The sequence below is a fragment of the Anomalospiza imberbis genome, chromosome 3 (assembly GCF_031753505.1).
Source record: "Anomalospiza imberbis isolate Cuckoo-Finch-1a 21T00152 chromosome 3, ASM3175350v1, whole genome shotgun sequence".
Classification (NCBI taxonomy): domain Eukaryota; kingdom Metazoa; phylum Chordata; class Aves; order Passeriformes; family Viduidae; genus Anomalospiza; species Anomalospiza imberbis.
In genome coordinates this window covers 77021373-77038496 of record NC_089683.1, presented here as the reverse complement: position 1 = coordinate 77038496, position 17124 = coordinate 77021373, and the positions used below count along the sequence as shown (strand labels likewise).

At 36.0% G+C, this 17124-nt stretch overlaps 1 protein-coding gene across 2 annotated transcripts in view; it reads right to left on the bottom strand.

Moving 5' to 3' along the window:
* PRKN (parkin RBR E3 ubiquitin protein ligase) overlaps positions 1-17124 on the bottom strand; it is a 683121-nt gene that overhangs the window by 551974 nt on the left and 114023 nt on the right. For both annotated transcript variants that reach the window (XM_068185226.1, XM_068185225.1), the window contains exon 2: positions 4574-4737. In XM_068185226.1, coding sequence (XP_068041327.1) covers positions 4574-4737 — 164 coding nt within the window. The remainder of the gene's footprint in view (positions 1-4573; positions 4738-17124) is intronic.

Below are 17124 nucleotides of genomic sequence, written 5' to 3'. Positions count from 1 at the left end.
CCATCCTCTAATTTTGCCAAGTCCACATTACCTGGCAACACAGATGTAGCATCTCTAGATTTCCTTGTTACTATAATATACCTAAGTATAACTCAGCTAGCTTTTCCTGTTTTGAAATACAACACACATCTCTTCCAGCTTTACAAGAAAAAAGAAGACTCACAGATCAATCAAATATTGACAAAAAATACTGATTTAAACATGCACACACATAAAATTATTTTTTCTCTTTGAATTTCACATATGATTATTGATTTAGTCAGTTTGTCTATGGGCAATTCTCTACAAACAGCATTTAAGTATGCAAATGTTGGCTTAACAGTATTCTGTAACCCACAAAACCTGCTGAGTATCAAAGTTGTTTCTGTGAGTGATTTGGTATCCTATATATAAAACTGTAGCACAAGGCAGTAACTGTGTCAAAAGACCCAATCTAATCTTAGCATTCAGTACTTTATAATTACACATAGGGTTTTTTTCCTGGTTAGGGACACATTTTGCTCTGTCACCTGGTTTCTTCTTTGAACCCTCATTAAAATGAAACAAGGCAATATAAGAACTGCTGGAAGCTCTGTTGTACTGGGCTGTGCTTAGAGAGCAAGAAGGTTGCTATACCTTTATGTTCACTAGGTCCTTCTTCAATGAAATGCAATATTCCATTATTCAAATACCTGTTCCTGCTAAAAGACAGCACCATTTCTCCTCATCACTTCTTTTTTCCCTCCTCTGCATAGATGATCATCTGTGTTGCCACTGCAGTTGTGCCATTCCTTTTTACTCATTTTCAGTTATGTTTATGAGCTCCCAGTATTTATCAATATCTTCTAGTCACGCTTTGTTGTTTCTTGAATGTATCTATAAATTATTTTAGGCAAGCACCTATATGGATGGATGCAGTCAAAGCCAAATTCACATGAAACCTAAGCTCCAAGCCTCAAGCCTATGCTGTAGTCAAATGCAAGCTAACACTGACTCAGAAGATGTCTCAGGGGAGCACAGCTGTTAGCACAAAACTAACAAGTCCTGCTACTTAACACATGCTTAGTCTTTTTCTATTTCAAAAAACAGTATTTTCTAGCTTTACCTTATAGAGGTAACACCGTCAAAAATAAACGGTACAGAATTGAGAAACAAGTTGTAATTCTATCCCCTGACTGAGGACAAGCTAAGCTACTGATTCCCATCACATCATTTGTCTGCTTTATTCATTTACTCTATAAGGTCTGCAAGGAAGGGAATCTCTCCTGCAAACTGTTTGCAAAGAACTCCTTTACACAAGGGGACTCTGAGTTTTCCAAGAAACAGGAAGTCTGTACTAATATAATACTACTGCTATTATCAGTAGTAACTTTTAAATTGCCTGCATTGAGCAAGATTGTTTATCAAAACATACTACAGACTTTACTACCAGAAGCTTTGTTAACTAATTTTGTAATTCTCTGAGGCAATGACAATACTATAAGCAGTCACCTCCTGTTAGAACACTTCAAGGTCCCTGATATGCAGTTATCTCCTGTTTATTCTGTTGGTGACTCTGTTATGGTTCTGTTCTTCTTTCCATCTTAGGACTGCTACAGGAAGATCTTTCCACTGTTCTTCCATACTCATGACAATCTTGAAAGAATTCCTATTTTGGGGTCTATATTAATTAATTACTTCTACTCATTCCAAAGTGAACTGTAATCAGCAGGGAGCTCTTCATCATTCTTCGGAATGTTTAGCACACTGAAGCGACACTGTTTGCTAGGCTTTCAGGAATCAGCTTATTGCTCTAATTCCTTCTTATGAGATTCAAATTTGCAGGTCTCATTCATCCAGTCATTACCAATCTTTGCTTACCATGGCTCTAATTTCACTACTTGTCCCTTAGTCACTAGCTCAGATACTGATCTCCCCTGTGTACAGTGGAATCAGTGTCTAATCTTTTCTTTTTTCAAGGAAAAAACACATATCTGTGGTACCAAAATAATGTCTCCACACATATTTCACTTCTATCCCTCCTACAAAAATTTTACTGTTGCTGTTGATATTAAATTAGTTATTTAAGATCTTGACTTGGCACTTTCTTTCTAATAATAATTTCTCTTTAACATCTGTCCATTTCAGCTTCATTTATTTTTTACAAGTCTCACCTTCAAGGAATGATTTTTCCTTCTCTCCAAACAGGAAAACAAACACAGCTTTCACATTCTCAGTTATGTTTTGTATTGGCTGCCTGAGATTCTAAGGTAGCTGCCAAGCCAAATCTAATTGTTCTGTGACCTGTGAAACCAATACAGTTTGCTGTCCTGGAGTATTTCCTATATCCCTGACCCATACTCCTGCAATTAATGCAGCTTTTCTCATGTCCTCTATAATCTCATTATCTGAAATACCATCAGTTCTTTTTCCTGACCTCTAGATTCTTCCACAATACCTTGGGCAAATAAGTTCAAAAGTAATTTACAAAAAATAGAAGGACAAAATTATTTTACCAGAAATTTTATGCTATTGTAAAATGAAATAATTTAAAGCATCAGCTGATTATTTTACATCCAAATCCACTGATCTAGAAAACAAGAGTTAGTTAATTTGCTCATATTTGATGATAACTCTGACACTAGATATGCTACATAAATGTCAGCAGTTAGTATTTCACTAGCACACAAGTTTTTATTAGCTTCTGCAAAAAACCCAGACAGCTTACCACAGGAACCCAAACACCTCAAATACTCATCTCTTCTTCTTGCATTGACAAATTTCCAAGATGAAATAATATACACAATTAAAAGGGAAAAAAAAAGGAATCACAGCAGCAAAGAAGAATGCATTCAAATATCTAGAATAAAAGTAAAGTTGATACATGTTGATTATCTTAATCAATGCAATATTTAAGACACCTAAACACAGAAGTATGAATTGTACCATCTGAAACAGCTTTTGAATTTCCTATCTGATTTAGAAACCAAGACTCTAAGCAATGAATCTAGATCCAGTTTACTAAATAATAGGAATTCTTGACTAGACATGATAATTATGACAAAACAAGGAAATTACACGATCAAGAAGTCCATATATATCCGGAACACCGTTTTTAATTTACCCTGGCAACAGACTGTATGCTGTAGCCAACAACAAACTTGGTTGCAAGTGTCAAACTGGGCTGAAAATCTATGATTCATGCTGACACAAAATGGCAGTAATACCAACACCTGCAGTTTGCCAGGAAAAGCGAAGTAGTTCAGAAGCTTCTGACAGAACAACAGAGACACTCCAGTCTAGCAACTGGCAACTGACAGCTTCTGAAATCACATGACTTTTTTTATTCTTACACTTTTATATATATGTTTTCACAGGTATGTGGAGCACACTGCAGGTATGCATCAACGCTATTCACAGCTGATGCACTGGAGACTGACAGCAATTCACATTTCTACACCTTCCTTTGTGTGCTGGAATTCCCTAAAGCCCTTCGCAAAGCAACAAATACCATACCCAAGAAGAAACAGTGATAGGTCATCAATACCGTAGTGACTTTCTGTACTCAGAAAGCACTATTAGCAGCCATTCCGAGTACAACAATATGTCTGAAACATGACTACAAATTAATCTGAATAGTTCTGCATGTGAGGGATCTTTTATGCAATCACCTGCATTACTACAGGTTGTATCTACAGCTCTTTGATACCACTGTAGAAGGATGGCAATTTCATTGAATCAGTATTTGCACTATGCTGAAAGGCCAGTTAGGTTCCCCCCAGTTTCCCAGTTGTCCTAAATGTGTGATCTTATGCTAAACCCTGGCTATTGGAGTGAACTGCCAAATGCACACACAGGGTAAACAAAACTATTTATAAAGCAAATGCAGCTGCACTGGTAGCAGTAGCAAAGAGCAACTTGAACTTATCTTTCATTGCTTCTTACTTCTCACTACAGATGAGCAGCATTTATTGAAGAGAACAGTTTGCTAATCTTCAGGAGCTGAAATTCAGATACCTACTTATAGCTGCTCTTCTGTGCTCCCTTGCACCTCTTTTAGCTTCACACATTTACGAGTTCAGTGGTTTGGAGAACACTTTTGTGGGCTTTCTGATCTGGAACCACCCCTCCAGCATCACACACCTGTGCAGGCACAGCAGCACACGGCACAGCAGCAGCCATGTAGCTATCCTCCAGGGGTCACAATTGGGTTACAAATTCTATAAAATGTGATGACTGTGCAGCCTGATTTAGAGCAATTTATTCACATCCTTCTTCATTAAGATTCAAATGGAATAAGTAAGATAGAAATTGAACAGATACAGAAATTGTGCATGGCTTGCTTCTGTAGTCAGTAAACATTTATTCACTAGGCACAGCCCTCTCTCGTGCTCTCTCTCTCGTATTCTCTCTTTCCCTACCCTTCCTGCTTGCTGTTTTAATGCATAATTAAGAAGGTCAGAATTAATGAAGCAGTGTGGAGTAAAGTTCACGGAATCCCCAGGCACTATTTATTTTATTAGATCTCAGGCATGAACATCAGATTGGCAGCATTAGAGGCAGAGGCAGTGTAGCTGGCAGCAGTCCAGGCAAGAAGCTACCAAAGGATTCTTACCTGCAGTGTCAAGTCATTGTTGAGCTCCCTCCCTGCAAAAATCACCCGCAGCTGGTCAGCTGGAACTCCCTGTCGCTGGGCAACTGCCTCCTTCAGCTGGAGGATGCTGGAATCTGAACCAACCTCCACGGGGAAGCCATGGCTGGAGTTGAACCTGACAAACACTGAACAAGAGCAAAAGATGTTTTTATGCAAGGATTTCTCATGACATATTTTACTAGAATGACAGCAAGAGGCTTACTCTTCAATTATAGGAAGCATTTACTATTTTCAGAGAAAAGCTATTAATACTCCAGTGTGGTATTTTTAACCCCCTCACGGAATAGTTAATGACCAATACATAAAACCCACGTGTTTCCCCTTGGCAGTATTAGAAACTACATAGAGCATTTAGAATCAAAAGAAACCAGCTAGGCAGCTGTCCAAGTAGTCACTGCCTGGTACAACAGATTTTAAGTTCAGTCCTAACCTTCACAGGCACAGGGCACATGCATTTTCTGTGCCTCAACACATAAATAAATGCAGGAAACTGAGGTATGCTCTGGAGCCAAAATATATTAAACAAGGGAAAACAATTCCTTGTTACAAGGTAAAACACAGTCATACAGACTGGTTTCCTACAAATATAATTCTATACAAGATAATGATGGAGAAGAAATCACACGCTAGAAGAAATCAGAACCACTGAATTCTGTATCTGGGAATGTTGTATTACAGCACAGTCTTTTCAGAGTTCAGTAAAATATCTGCAGTACATAACTCCTGTCAGCATCCACCTTCAGTGCAGAAAATCACTACTGCACCAGTCATATCGTTTTTAGAGCTGCAGCAACTGGTTTATACACCCGGAGAACCCAGGCAAACAGACTCATAAGCTTCCTGCCATTCAGCTGGCAGAGCTGTTTTTCATAAGAAGCCTGAATGTGCTTGTTGAGCCCTTGGTCAGGGGAATGACTGCAAAACCTATGAAACAAGAAAAAAACCTCATTACATCCATATCAGTCACAGAGGTTGTATGTACAGTAGACATGTTCCCAGTGGACTGCTTCGACCAATACCTTCACAGGCAGGAAGCAAAGGAATTAGCAAAACTCAATACAAAACAAAAAATCATTTATATCAATTATACCTGTCACCTAAACTACCTGGGTATTGATTGCAACAACCAGTCTTTTTAAAGATTTATTTCCTATTCCTACTACAATGTTTTAGCTGAAGATATTACTCCTTTGCATTTTTGTTAACTGACAGAAGCATAAGCTCAAAAGTACATATAGAGTTAAAACAAATAACTATTTTAAAAACTAAAAATAGGAATCTTATTGTTTTTCCAATGTACAGTCTACCACACAGCTCCAAAGGTGTCAGATCCTTTAAGAACTTTTGAATATGGCTGAGGTTGCTACAATTGTTTTTCTCAGTTGTAAGCACTTACAACCAATGTTGTAAGTATTTCCAATTTCACATCTTCAATTCAGATCTGGCTTTAAGGGATAAGGCCAAATTCCAATAAAATTATATGCAACATTTTAAGTTTTGTACTTGAAAGCACCCTCTTAATGCACTAAAATTCAGGGTAAGATTGCACAATACAGTGTTAGGCAGGTGCCCTGCAGTGTGTTATGCGTCTCCCTGCAGTACATCTCATTACGGGGTTTGATTTCTATTAAAGGGTGCTCTGGAGACAACTGTGCAAGTTGTATATTCAGACTGTTCAGAAGAATTAGTGGAATTTGAATTTTATTCTGATAACGGTTTGGAGACCAAAGGAGGATGTATATGACAAAAAGTAGTTACAGCCAAAGGCAATTGAACATTTCCCATCTTTCCAGGAACACACAATTCTCAACTGTAAATAAAATTATCCCCACCAATAGCAAAATATATTGTTAAATCAATGGGGATTATACTTTTTTAATATGTTACACTGTGACTAAATATATGTCTATATACATTTTAAGATATTTATATAGATATGTTCACATACACTCATAAAATGCATATATGTGTATCTCCAAAGAGCTCTTCCTAACAAATACATAACCCTCTCTCTCTTTAGTCTTGCAAAAGTCAATGCTTTAGGTTTTGGAAATGAAAAAAAAAAAAAATCAGCAGATACAGTGACTGCAATTCAAATGTGGTGGTAAGAGGAAGGCACTTGATAAAAGAAGTATAAAAACAGCACCATTTAAAATAATTGCACTGTAGTATTCACATATTTATTTTTAAAGGCAGTATAAGCCAAACACACTTACTAGAAGTGTAAGTCAAGTTTGACATCAAGAATTGCAAATCCTTCTCTCAAATAAATGTATTTTTTTTAGTTGCAACAGGTAACTCCTCCTCCCAATGTGTATGAGTTATCAGAAAGTTAGTCTCACAATTCTTACCACAAGCAAACATGGGAAATGAGTGTGAGTGCATAATTTTGCACTTCACAGCACAGAAGCCTGAAGAGGTAACTTGGAAAAAAATGTTAAAATGCCAAATTTGCTTGCTGGAAAAATCTAAGCCATAAATATTTTGCCCTTAAGCACTTTTATTCTATTATATAGTCTGCTATCCAACAACTCTTTTTAATGCAAAAGAACAGAATAGACCTTTGTTCACTTGCACAGAGCATAAAAAGATTGAATACAAACCTTCAGTCTGTGGAATAAAACCAGAATTTCATTAATATAATATTTCAAGCTGTCTTTTTAGGAAAAATAAACTTATTTTCTTTTTGACATTTCACCTCAATAAAGAAATAATCTATACCAAGTTGATTTTCTTAACGACACATGTTATTCAAGAGATCACAGGTGAACTTGTGCAGACACTCCAGACCTCTTTTAAACAATACATATGTTGAAAAGACTTAGAATATAAAGTTTGTCCACTGGAATTTAAATAAATATTGACTTAACAGGAGATAAGAGAATTTACCTGAGGCCTAAACTGCTGGCAGGCAGAAATCAAAAAAAAATAAACAGGGTTACTCAGACACAAGTACATGGGGCAGGTGTGTAGGGGAGTTGCAGAATTTCAGTGAAGGTTGGAAGAAACCTTGGAGGAAGGGACCCCTGCCAGAATCTCAACAGGCTACATTCCAGAGTCTTGGGATTCAGCAGCCTCTCTTCTTTGGCAAGTCATATCAAAAGTTCCAAAGTTGTAATCCCCGTTGTTATTAATCCAACAGGTTTTCCAGTTCTTAATGGAGAAGACAAGTGTAAAATATTGGAGAAGCTTAGGCCTTGCCTCTGAACAAACTGTGAAGGCATAGTCTTGATACAGAGAAGCAAAGCAATAGAAGGAACTGTGGCAAGAATGAAAGGAAGTTTTTAGACAGCTTTACATTGCTGCATGCACAACACAAATTTCCTTTTTAGTTTTGACATAAAATAGCCAATTCTTTTTCTTCCTAAAGTAACGAATTGCACAATCCTGCTTTGTAGCACGCCAGAGAAAAGCTATAATGTAAATGCATCATTCATGGCAAAAGAATGAACATATTTAAAATTTAAGATCTTCAGGAGTTCTAATTCCCCATTCTTCCTATGGACAAAAAAAAAAAAAAAGAAAAAAAAAAAGAAAAAAGAATGTCACATAAGTTTAATCTAAAGACAGTGTAAAGTATGGGAAACTTTTTTTTTTTTTTTTTTTTTTTTTAAAGCCTTTTCTCTACTGAGGTCAGGCAAGAAGACCTTTGAAATGTTATTTTCCTAAGACTGGGGGGAAAAAAGATCTTGTGACAATATCTGCCTGTGGTGATCAGATCCTCTTTTCCTCAGCACATGACTTGAGAACACAACTCTTCTTAGCTCAAAAACCTTCATCTAGACTACTTCACACTTGAAAGTATTATCCCGTCCTTTTCAGTATTAAATTTTTCTCATAAACTGTGCTTAATAATTTATCCAGTATAGCCAACCAGCTTAGTACAGATTAAAACCAGGAAAACTCACTGAAAGGATAAGTAAAACGAGAGAAGGTAGGAACTGAGACAACATAAAATACTTGCCTCCTGATAAAGTAGCGTAGAAATGTTCTGGAAGTCTCCCTATTACTACACAACTGTGTATCACCTCTCAAGGCACAGGATGAAGATAACTGTTCCCAGTATCCTTTTTATTTCAGTGAATAAAATAAAAACATATATAATATATTTTTCATATCCCTGGGGCTTCTGCATCTTCAATCATACAAGATATTGTTCTAGTCTTTTAATCTTTAGACTCAATTAATATTAGACACATTTTTGGACACTTTATAAACCCTAGTCAATATCAGTTGCTGCCTGGAATTTTTACAACCTAAATTGTAGAAATGAAACTGTAAAATTTATGCAGTCTGAGAAATTAGCAGCAGAGCACAAGATAATGGGATGGCACTAAATCTTATTCCACAACTTTTTATTGTTATTACCTGGTGCTAGGGGAACTGAAAAAAGGGGGAAAAGTAAAGCAAAAGACTAAAGAAAACAAAAAATGGAAAAATATGGGTTGAAGATACTGTGCAAGATGAGGTCAGGACTGGAAAGGAATAACTCAGAGTTGTGTCAGGCTTGTATTACACAATCAGTTCATACATGCTAATGAAAGTCCAATCAAATGGTTAAACAACTTTGTGCAAAGTTCTTTGAACTTCAACTTTCCACAGCAACTTAAGCAGCCTGGAAGTGATGTGGTCCTTTTCTTCACGTATCTGTGCATTTAGGTTCTGCACTGGAATAAAAGACCTTCCCAACACCTTTAGTTCCCAAGAGCACTGGAGAGCAGGGTGGTTCACTCACTTCCACTTTAGTTTCTACCCTACTTCCACTACATCACGTACCACTTTGGAGGCTGTCACTGTCACGAAGCTCTGGCCAACTGGCTTGTCTGATTTTCTCCTTGACATAAACATGTGATAAAATGTCATAGTCATTAGAATAATCAGTCCCATAGCAATTCAAGTATCCCTTTCATCAATTAGCAAAAATATCCTTAGCACTCTCCAAGAAAACTCTCAAACAGATGTATTTTCATCAAAAAGTTGCCAAATTCCAACAATTTGGAGCCAAGTTGAGATAGTAGGATCCCAAGTCTTGATGCCCTTGTACTGAACATTCTGCCAAAAATTCCCACCTTAGAGAAGGAAATCCAACTACAGAACCTCTGCTGTCTACAGAAGGAGGGAGATAGTGTTTGAGAAATAAATGATTACACACATTTCAGTCTGTATGGCTGAAAATCAACAGCTCCAACACTACTTCAAGATGAGTGGGTTGCCATTGCAGCTATCGATGCGTTGGTATGACATTTTCCTGGAAAAATGCCTTGGTGTTTGTTTTGCACCAGGTCCAGAGTGACAGGTATATGCAATGAAGTTAACCCTGACTTAATGTGTTCCCACTCACTGCTGAGCCATGATAACTGGAAGGATTAGGTCTCCTCCATCACTGCATTTGTGAAATAAAATTAATGCACATTAATGTAAGCCAACTTCACAGCCACAGCAAAAAAAGAGCCTACACAGGCAATAAGTGGCAACTCATTAAGCTGGAGTAATTTGGTTGCTTCTGATCATTTGTAAATTACCTCCACCTAACAAATGATTTTATGATGTAGTCACACGGAGCAATGTAGTAATCTAAAATAAACAACGTCTATAAAACCTCATCCTTGGTGAAAGGAATAGACTCTCAGGAAAACATCTTTACTGCTGGCTAACACCAAATGAATATCATAAAAAAAACTTCCTTGATCTTAAACTCAAATTTTAAGATTTTGATTTCTGATGGTTTTATTTACTTTTAAAATAAAAATAACAAGAGGCTTTTATTCAAACTACTGTTTAGGGAAAGCAAGACATTATTATTCATAAATTCTAAATATGTACCAGATGACAGTTTTCTACAAAGTCATGAGCAGCACAGAAAGGGTGAGTAGGGACAAGAGATTCATGTCCATCATAACATTTAGGGTGCATCATATTAAATTTATATGAACTAGGTTCAAAAGAGGCAAAAGCACTATGTTTGCCCACAATACTAGCAGTAGGCCTTCTGGAAAACTCTGCCAGATAAGTGGTAGATGCACGATGTATGAATTTGGCTCAAGGGGAAAAATAAATGGGAAGTTTCAGGCAGCTCAGTAATCTCTATACTGGAAACAAAAATATAATATCCACAAGTATGTAATAAATAGTTCATATGTAGGTTTTGAGCTCACAAAAGTAACATCTTTCAGTCATATATAGGTTCCTCTGAGCCGAAGAGGAACCTATAATTACAAGAAAAGTAAAAAATAACAGACGATCACACAATTTTTCCCCCTCCCTCATTTTTAGGAAAATACATTTTAAAGCTCCTGTCATTTGAGTTAAAAATAGTTGGAAGGACATTATGGAGAAATATAATCTATTCCTGCCCTATGGTCTTTCTTCAGAAGGGTGACTGCTTACAGTTGTTGCTGGAGACAATAATACATTTACAGCTGGTTTTTTTTGGTTTTTTTTTTTTTTTTTTTTTTTTTTTTTTTTTGTTTCTTTGGTTTTTTTTACAGGGGTTTAAGAGCCTCTTCTGAAGAAGAGTGCTCTTCTGTAGATGTCCTGGGTTTGTACTTCCATACACATACTCCTGTAGAATGTAATACTGAGTAACAAGCAGGCAGGTTAACAGTTTCCTCCTGACTCTTCATGCTAGTGAGTAATCCAAACCGAGAACACAGGCAAATAAAAAAGACAAGAGCTCAGCACTAGTCTCTTTTTTCCCTCCAGAGCTATATGTGCACATACAGTTGCTTTCTTCTACTGCAGTGAGGCAATGTTTAAACTCAGCAATTCTCACAGTAACCTAATTTTGTTCTAGGAAGTATGCCTTTTAATCCAAGACATGCTAAATTTGTCCAGAAAATTATTTCCTGTGATTAATTCACTCAGTTTTACAATTCTCTTTAAACTGGAGGAATGCACAGCTAGCTAACTCAACTCTACAATTATGTTGGCATTTCCTTTATAAGTCTCTTTAAAAATGCTATTTTCCTAGCTATTTTCGCCCTGATTTACTGGCTGCTTATGTCAGCACCAAGCTGCCATGAACTTCCTTGATACAGAATCAACCTAAATTCATGTTTCATTTTAAATAGATGCATACTGTTCTTTAATGTACTCGGATATGGATAAGAGTCTTTCAATTCCACATACTTCAAGCCATATGCTATAGCTTTCTGTATTAATAGGAAGTATTACACTTAAAAATAAAATGTATACTCTTGCAGCTTTTAAATTACCCCTGTCCTGTGAAAGAATGGGTCAATATTTTTGCAAAGACAGCATGAGTTCAATGAAATTCATAAGAAGGTCAGAAAATCTGAAGTAGGACATACTGCAATAGCTTTAAGGCTGTAAAGGGAACTATCAAGGTGAAGACTTCAACAGGGAGATTCCATCATTTTAACAGTTACACTCATTTTCAGTTCCACATGAAATTTAATATAATTTTCTTGCAGCAGCTACATGCATATAAATATCAGAAACATAGTTGGACAGCTGAAGTTCCAGTCAAGCAAATGTATGATAAATATGGCAGCTGTCACACTTGACTAAGGAAGGAGTTTTCTCACCTTGTGAAGTATGTTAGATGCTCAGTATAGAAAAAAAACAAGTATAAAAATTTATAAAATCATTATAATGTGGATTAAAATGGCATATATATCATTGGAATGGCTGTGTAGAAAAAGATTAGTCCCACACATAACAAAAAAACAAAAGTCCCAGAGAAAACGTATCTACATACCTACCTATTGACATGGAAACTTTTGGTTTCACTTTTTTTGCAAGAACTAGGACAAGTAACACCAAGTCAAAACTCCAGGGAATAAAAATTGTTACAGCCCTGTTAAGCCCAGGACAGTGGGCTGTACAACCACTACATGGCTGGATGCTGTACAGCTGAATGTGTTGCTTGAAGGGAGAGGATGAGGCTGGCTGCTCTGGAGAACAGAAAACTAACAGGGCTTCTTGCCTTGGTGTTTGCAGATCTAATGTCAGCTTTTGAATGTCCACATATCTTTGCTTTTATTCATCCCATTAGAGGGAATACCAGCATCGTTACAATCATGTCCTGATTTGTTTTAAAAAGCATGATAGGCAAATTAAATTGATTTTCTTTATTGAAAACTTAATTTTAAGGCTACGTTCTGCTGCCTCTTTTTTTTCCTTAAGTATCTCCATTTTACCAATTTACTGATAAATAGTTCTTGACTAGCAGAAAATAAGCTTTGATGTTGTGGGACAGTCCAATCCCTGCCCTTCACCTTTAAATGCTAACCTCACCCTACTCCTTTTAAACTGTGGCCATCGTTTTTCCTCCTCCAAGACCTCCTTCTCACAAGTAAAACCAGGGCAGTGGCAGAGAGGCTAGAAGAGACACTACCAGGGAGGGCACTGGGGACACCACCAGCCCTGACTGTCCCTGCCTGGCTTCCCCAGGAGCTCCACACTCTGCCCAGGGCCCCTGGGGTTACAGTCCTTGTGTCAGCAACACCATTTCTGCAGCAACTTGGAGTCTACCCTGATGGGTTCAAGTTAAATTCTTAAGGCAAAATTACATCTGTTAGGGATGTAATGTAAAGATGAGTTAAAGATCATAAGTAATTACACTAGCTTTAGTAAAACTATCTTAGCTGGCAGTACAATTTAACCCTTAAATCAAAAGAGAACTGCAAAAAGATTGGTAGCCAAAGACATTTACAATTGTGTCATAGGAATGCATACCCAGCTTTTCTTCTGAACTTGTAAAAATAGAAGTTCTTGTATCTAAACTTGAAGATTTACCATATATAGAAGATAATTTTCTCCCTTTTGAGCTTTTCAAAGCTCTTCCTGCCCTTGTTTGGTGTTTTTTTTAACATCTACTTTTCCTCACAGCCAAATAACAAGCATCTCTAAGTCCTTGACACAACAATATACCCAGCAGCCACTTTTGAGAGAAAAAAATATATGGCCCAAACTGACTGCTAAAATTACTCTGACATTCCTACTATAAAACTGCTAGTTAGCAGGAAAAAAGAAAACCATTTCAAACATCTCAGTGTCACACAAGAATCCTGAAAACTCCCTATATTGTCTCATCACACACACACAGAGAAATGTATTTGGCCTGTTTAAAATTTACACATTATAGTCATTTATACTCACTCCTTAAATATATTAAATGTATTATTAGATATATATATTTATGTTTAAATCCATCAACTCAAATGCTATTATTTCAGTACAGAGTCAAATCCCATTCACTTAGCAGATGTAGACATGAGCTTGCTAAGAGTATGGGCTTCAATTCACAAAAATGCTTACTGGGCACATAACTCAAATACTATTACAAAAATGAAAAGTTAAAAACCCAAATAATGAAATGTCAAAATACAGTAGGAGGTGTCTCAAGAGACTGAAAAATGGTAATGTACACAGCATACCAACTGAATAAGATGGGATGAAAACTGAGATGTTTCACATACAAGCAACTTTGCTTCTGTTTTGTTGTTTGGATTTTTTTAAACCATCTCTAAGCTGACTGAAAATATATGTATAAATTATAGATAAGCACAGCAAATACTGAAGACCACGCAGAGTTATACTGTGCCATAAATGTACTGAATAAGTTTCTCACCATTTTACCAATTCTCTGCTAATCTGTTTTTTTGGATTTACCTTTACTGTCCAACACATCAGCAACTTTGAGGAAGATAAAATAATGATTTCTCTCTTGGTTACATCTAGATCCATAGATGATGTGAACTTAGATATTTCAAGGCTTGCATGTTTATAATTTTGAGGTATATTTCACAAAAAAGCTACATAATTATAAGGTTTTTTAAATTAAAGACTATGAATATCCATATAAAATAATTCCATAAATTTAAAAATGGAGGCTTCATCATCTGAAGTTTTAGCTTATTGTCATGCTAGAGCAAAATGTCTTAAATATCAGAATACAAAAACTGTTTATCTAGTTAGGTGATAATTCCCCTGGAAGAACAGTTTCCCCTGCCACATGTACTGAAGCCAAAGATTTTCTGGGCAACTGTAATTTTGAAAATGCCAAATAAAGAAAATTATTCAAAAGATTTTCTATGTCAAAAGCAAGATACAGATAAATTAAAATGTGAAATAACAGCTGAATTGATGATGACAGGATAAATCTGTTCCTTCTTGCTTGTTTTAAAACATATTTTTAAGTTAAAAAATTCATTTCATTAGCTTAAAATGAACACATTTCCCCCAAAAAAATTTCCCAAGAGCTCAGAATTCAAATTCAAAGAACTCTGAGCAAGGCATGAAGTTAAAATTTCTGAACAAGTAGAAAATAAAATCTGTGTTTGATTACATGTAATTCTCCATACATGGGCTATTTTTCATTGGAAAAGCTGAAGTGTTGTGAGAGGCCACTAGAACAGATTGCACCTAACATCCATTCTTGTTGAATGGGTCACTGCTGCCAAAATGTATCTCCATCACAAAGTTCTACAAAGTCTCTTGCAAAAGTGCTGGTTGGCACACCTTAGAGCAGTGGGTGGAAGACAAAAATGCACAATCATTTCTATGAGGCATATGAGGTACAATACACTTTGAAAGAGAAGAGTTGTTCTTAACTTTGTTTGGTTTTAAAGGGTGACTGTGCTGACCAATTATTTCAGCTTGGTGAAGAAAATGTGGTAGACCAGTATTAGGTTATTATTTTGGGCTGTGTGCTGTGTTTCCATTGTCCCTTGGTAGAAGGAATGATGCTAAAAGAGCAACTTAGTTTTCCATGTGATTTTCTCTTTTACAAAATGTATTTTAAAGCCTGAAAGAATGGATAGTCTTTTTTGAACAAAATACAAGTTCGTCATTCTAACAGTGAATATTCCCAGAAGAAGATCCATCTCAAAGTCACAAACACCTCAATATTTCTCAAGATTTCCTTTTCTTCTTTCTGACAAACCACAAGCAGCTGCAGCCCATCACTCCCTGTGCCAGTGCGTTTGTCAATTAGTTTGAAGGAAATCGCCCAGCACAAAAAGCAGAGCTTATGATCAGACAGGAAATTATAGCCTATTATACAATTTTATTCTTGTCTGTGATTGCACATCAAAGGGCCACTCAGTAGCAGCCGCTGCTACTTCTTAAGGTAAAAATAGTTCTGCAAAAGCAGATGGTGGAAGCAGACATCAGTAGATCATAAATGCTGAGTCTGAGTATAGCATACTTTAGATGAGCCTTTTAGAAATGAACCAAAAGGATTTTAACACATAATGTTCCTTTACAGTATACTGGCGTCACAAACTGTATGGTGTTTTCAGATACAGTGGAAGTCTGCCAAATTCTGATCACAGTTTTCCCTCACACCCTATTTAGAGTGGTATGGGCATCAGTACCTGTAAATAGGTACATTTTTTCACAGCATATGCTCCATACACAGACTATCAGTATATGAATTTAAGAGTATTAGTAATTCTGTATGCAAATAACCTCACTGAGCTCAATACGACTTTAATATTTTTTACAATGATTAGGGCTAAAATTATTGTGATGCATAATGCCAACATGTCCATCCAGTAAGACGCTTTTAACACCTAATGAACCCAATTGTGTCAGCTTAGGCAAGTGATAAATGTGAAAAAAGAATAAAATCAGAATAAGATTTATTTAAATAAAGCCATTAAATATTTTAAGCCAGTCATCCAACTGAAACCACACATTTTTAATGGCATGTAGGAGCACTGAATAGTGACTGAAATTAAAAATGAAATACCATGGAAAGCTAAAGGGTCAAAAAATTACAGAAATATTTAATTTGGTCAGATATTTAGAAAGGTATTTGGAGGAACTTAGCAGCAAAATTAAAGTATCATAAGAAGAATATGAATTATGAACAAAAATTGCTGGTTTAAACTCTGTATGTCAGGTATTAGATATAAATGTGTGACAGTGTTTTTATAATCCTCATTGTAGACAAGAAGAGTAAAATTTGGACATATTTGTTCTTATAAATTATTGACCACTACTAAAAAAAACCCAGTGCTTTTCTTTAGGTTCTCTTCCCTTCAATGAATTAAACATAAATTATACAGTGGGATCACAACTGAACAGCTAATAATTCGCAGCTAAGAAAAAAATATGCTCATTATGGAAGGAGAAAGATGTATTAGTAACAAAAATATATTCAAAAGACTTCAAACTATTATGTATTTATGATATACATATGCTGGTAATTGCAAAATGGCAAATATTTATCATTACATAGATTAAATCCTTGTTTTCTTTCTTGAAAAAACCCAGAAGACCAAGCACATGTCTCATGATTTCCAGAGAATTAACATAGGTCATTTTTATGGGGAGGTTTCATTAAATTTGCCAAAGACACTGTTATTAACAATGCATCCCAAGTAAGATTTTTTTGTGTGATTAATGTGGTTGAAACAGCAACAGCAATTAACTGCTACACTGTGTTAGTGAAACTGTTTCCCTTCCATGATAAACAACTTCTATAAGGATATTATTTACAATAAGCAGAGAAACCAAGAATTGTATTAAATCAGATTTAA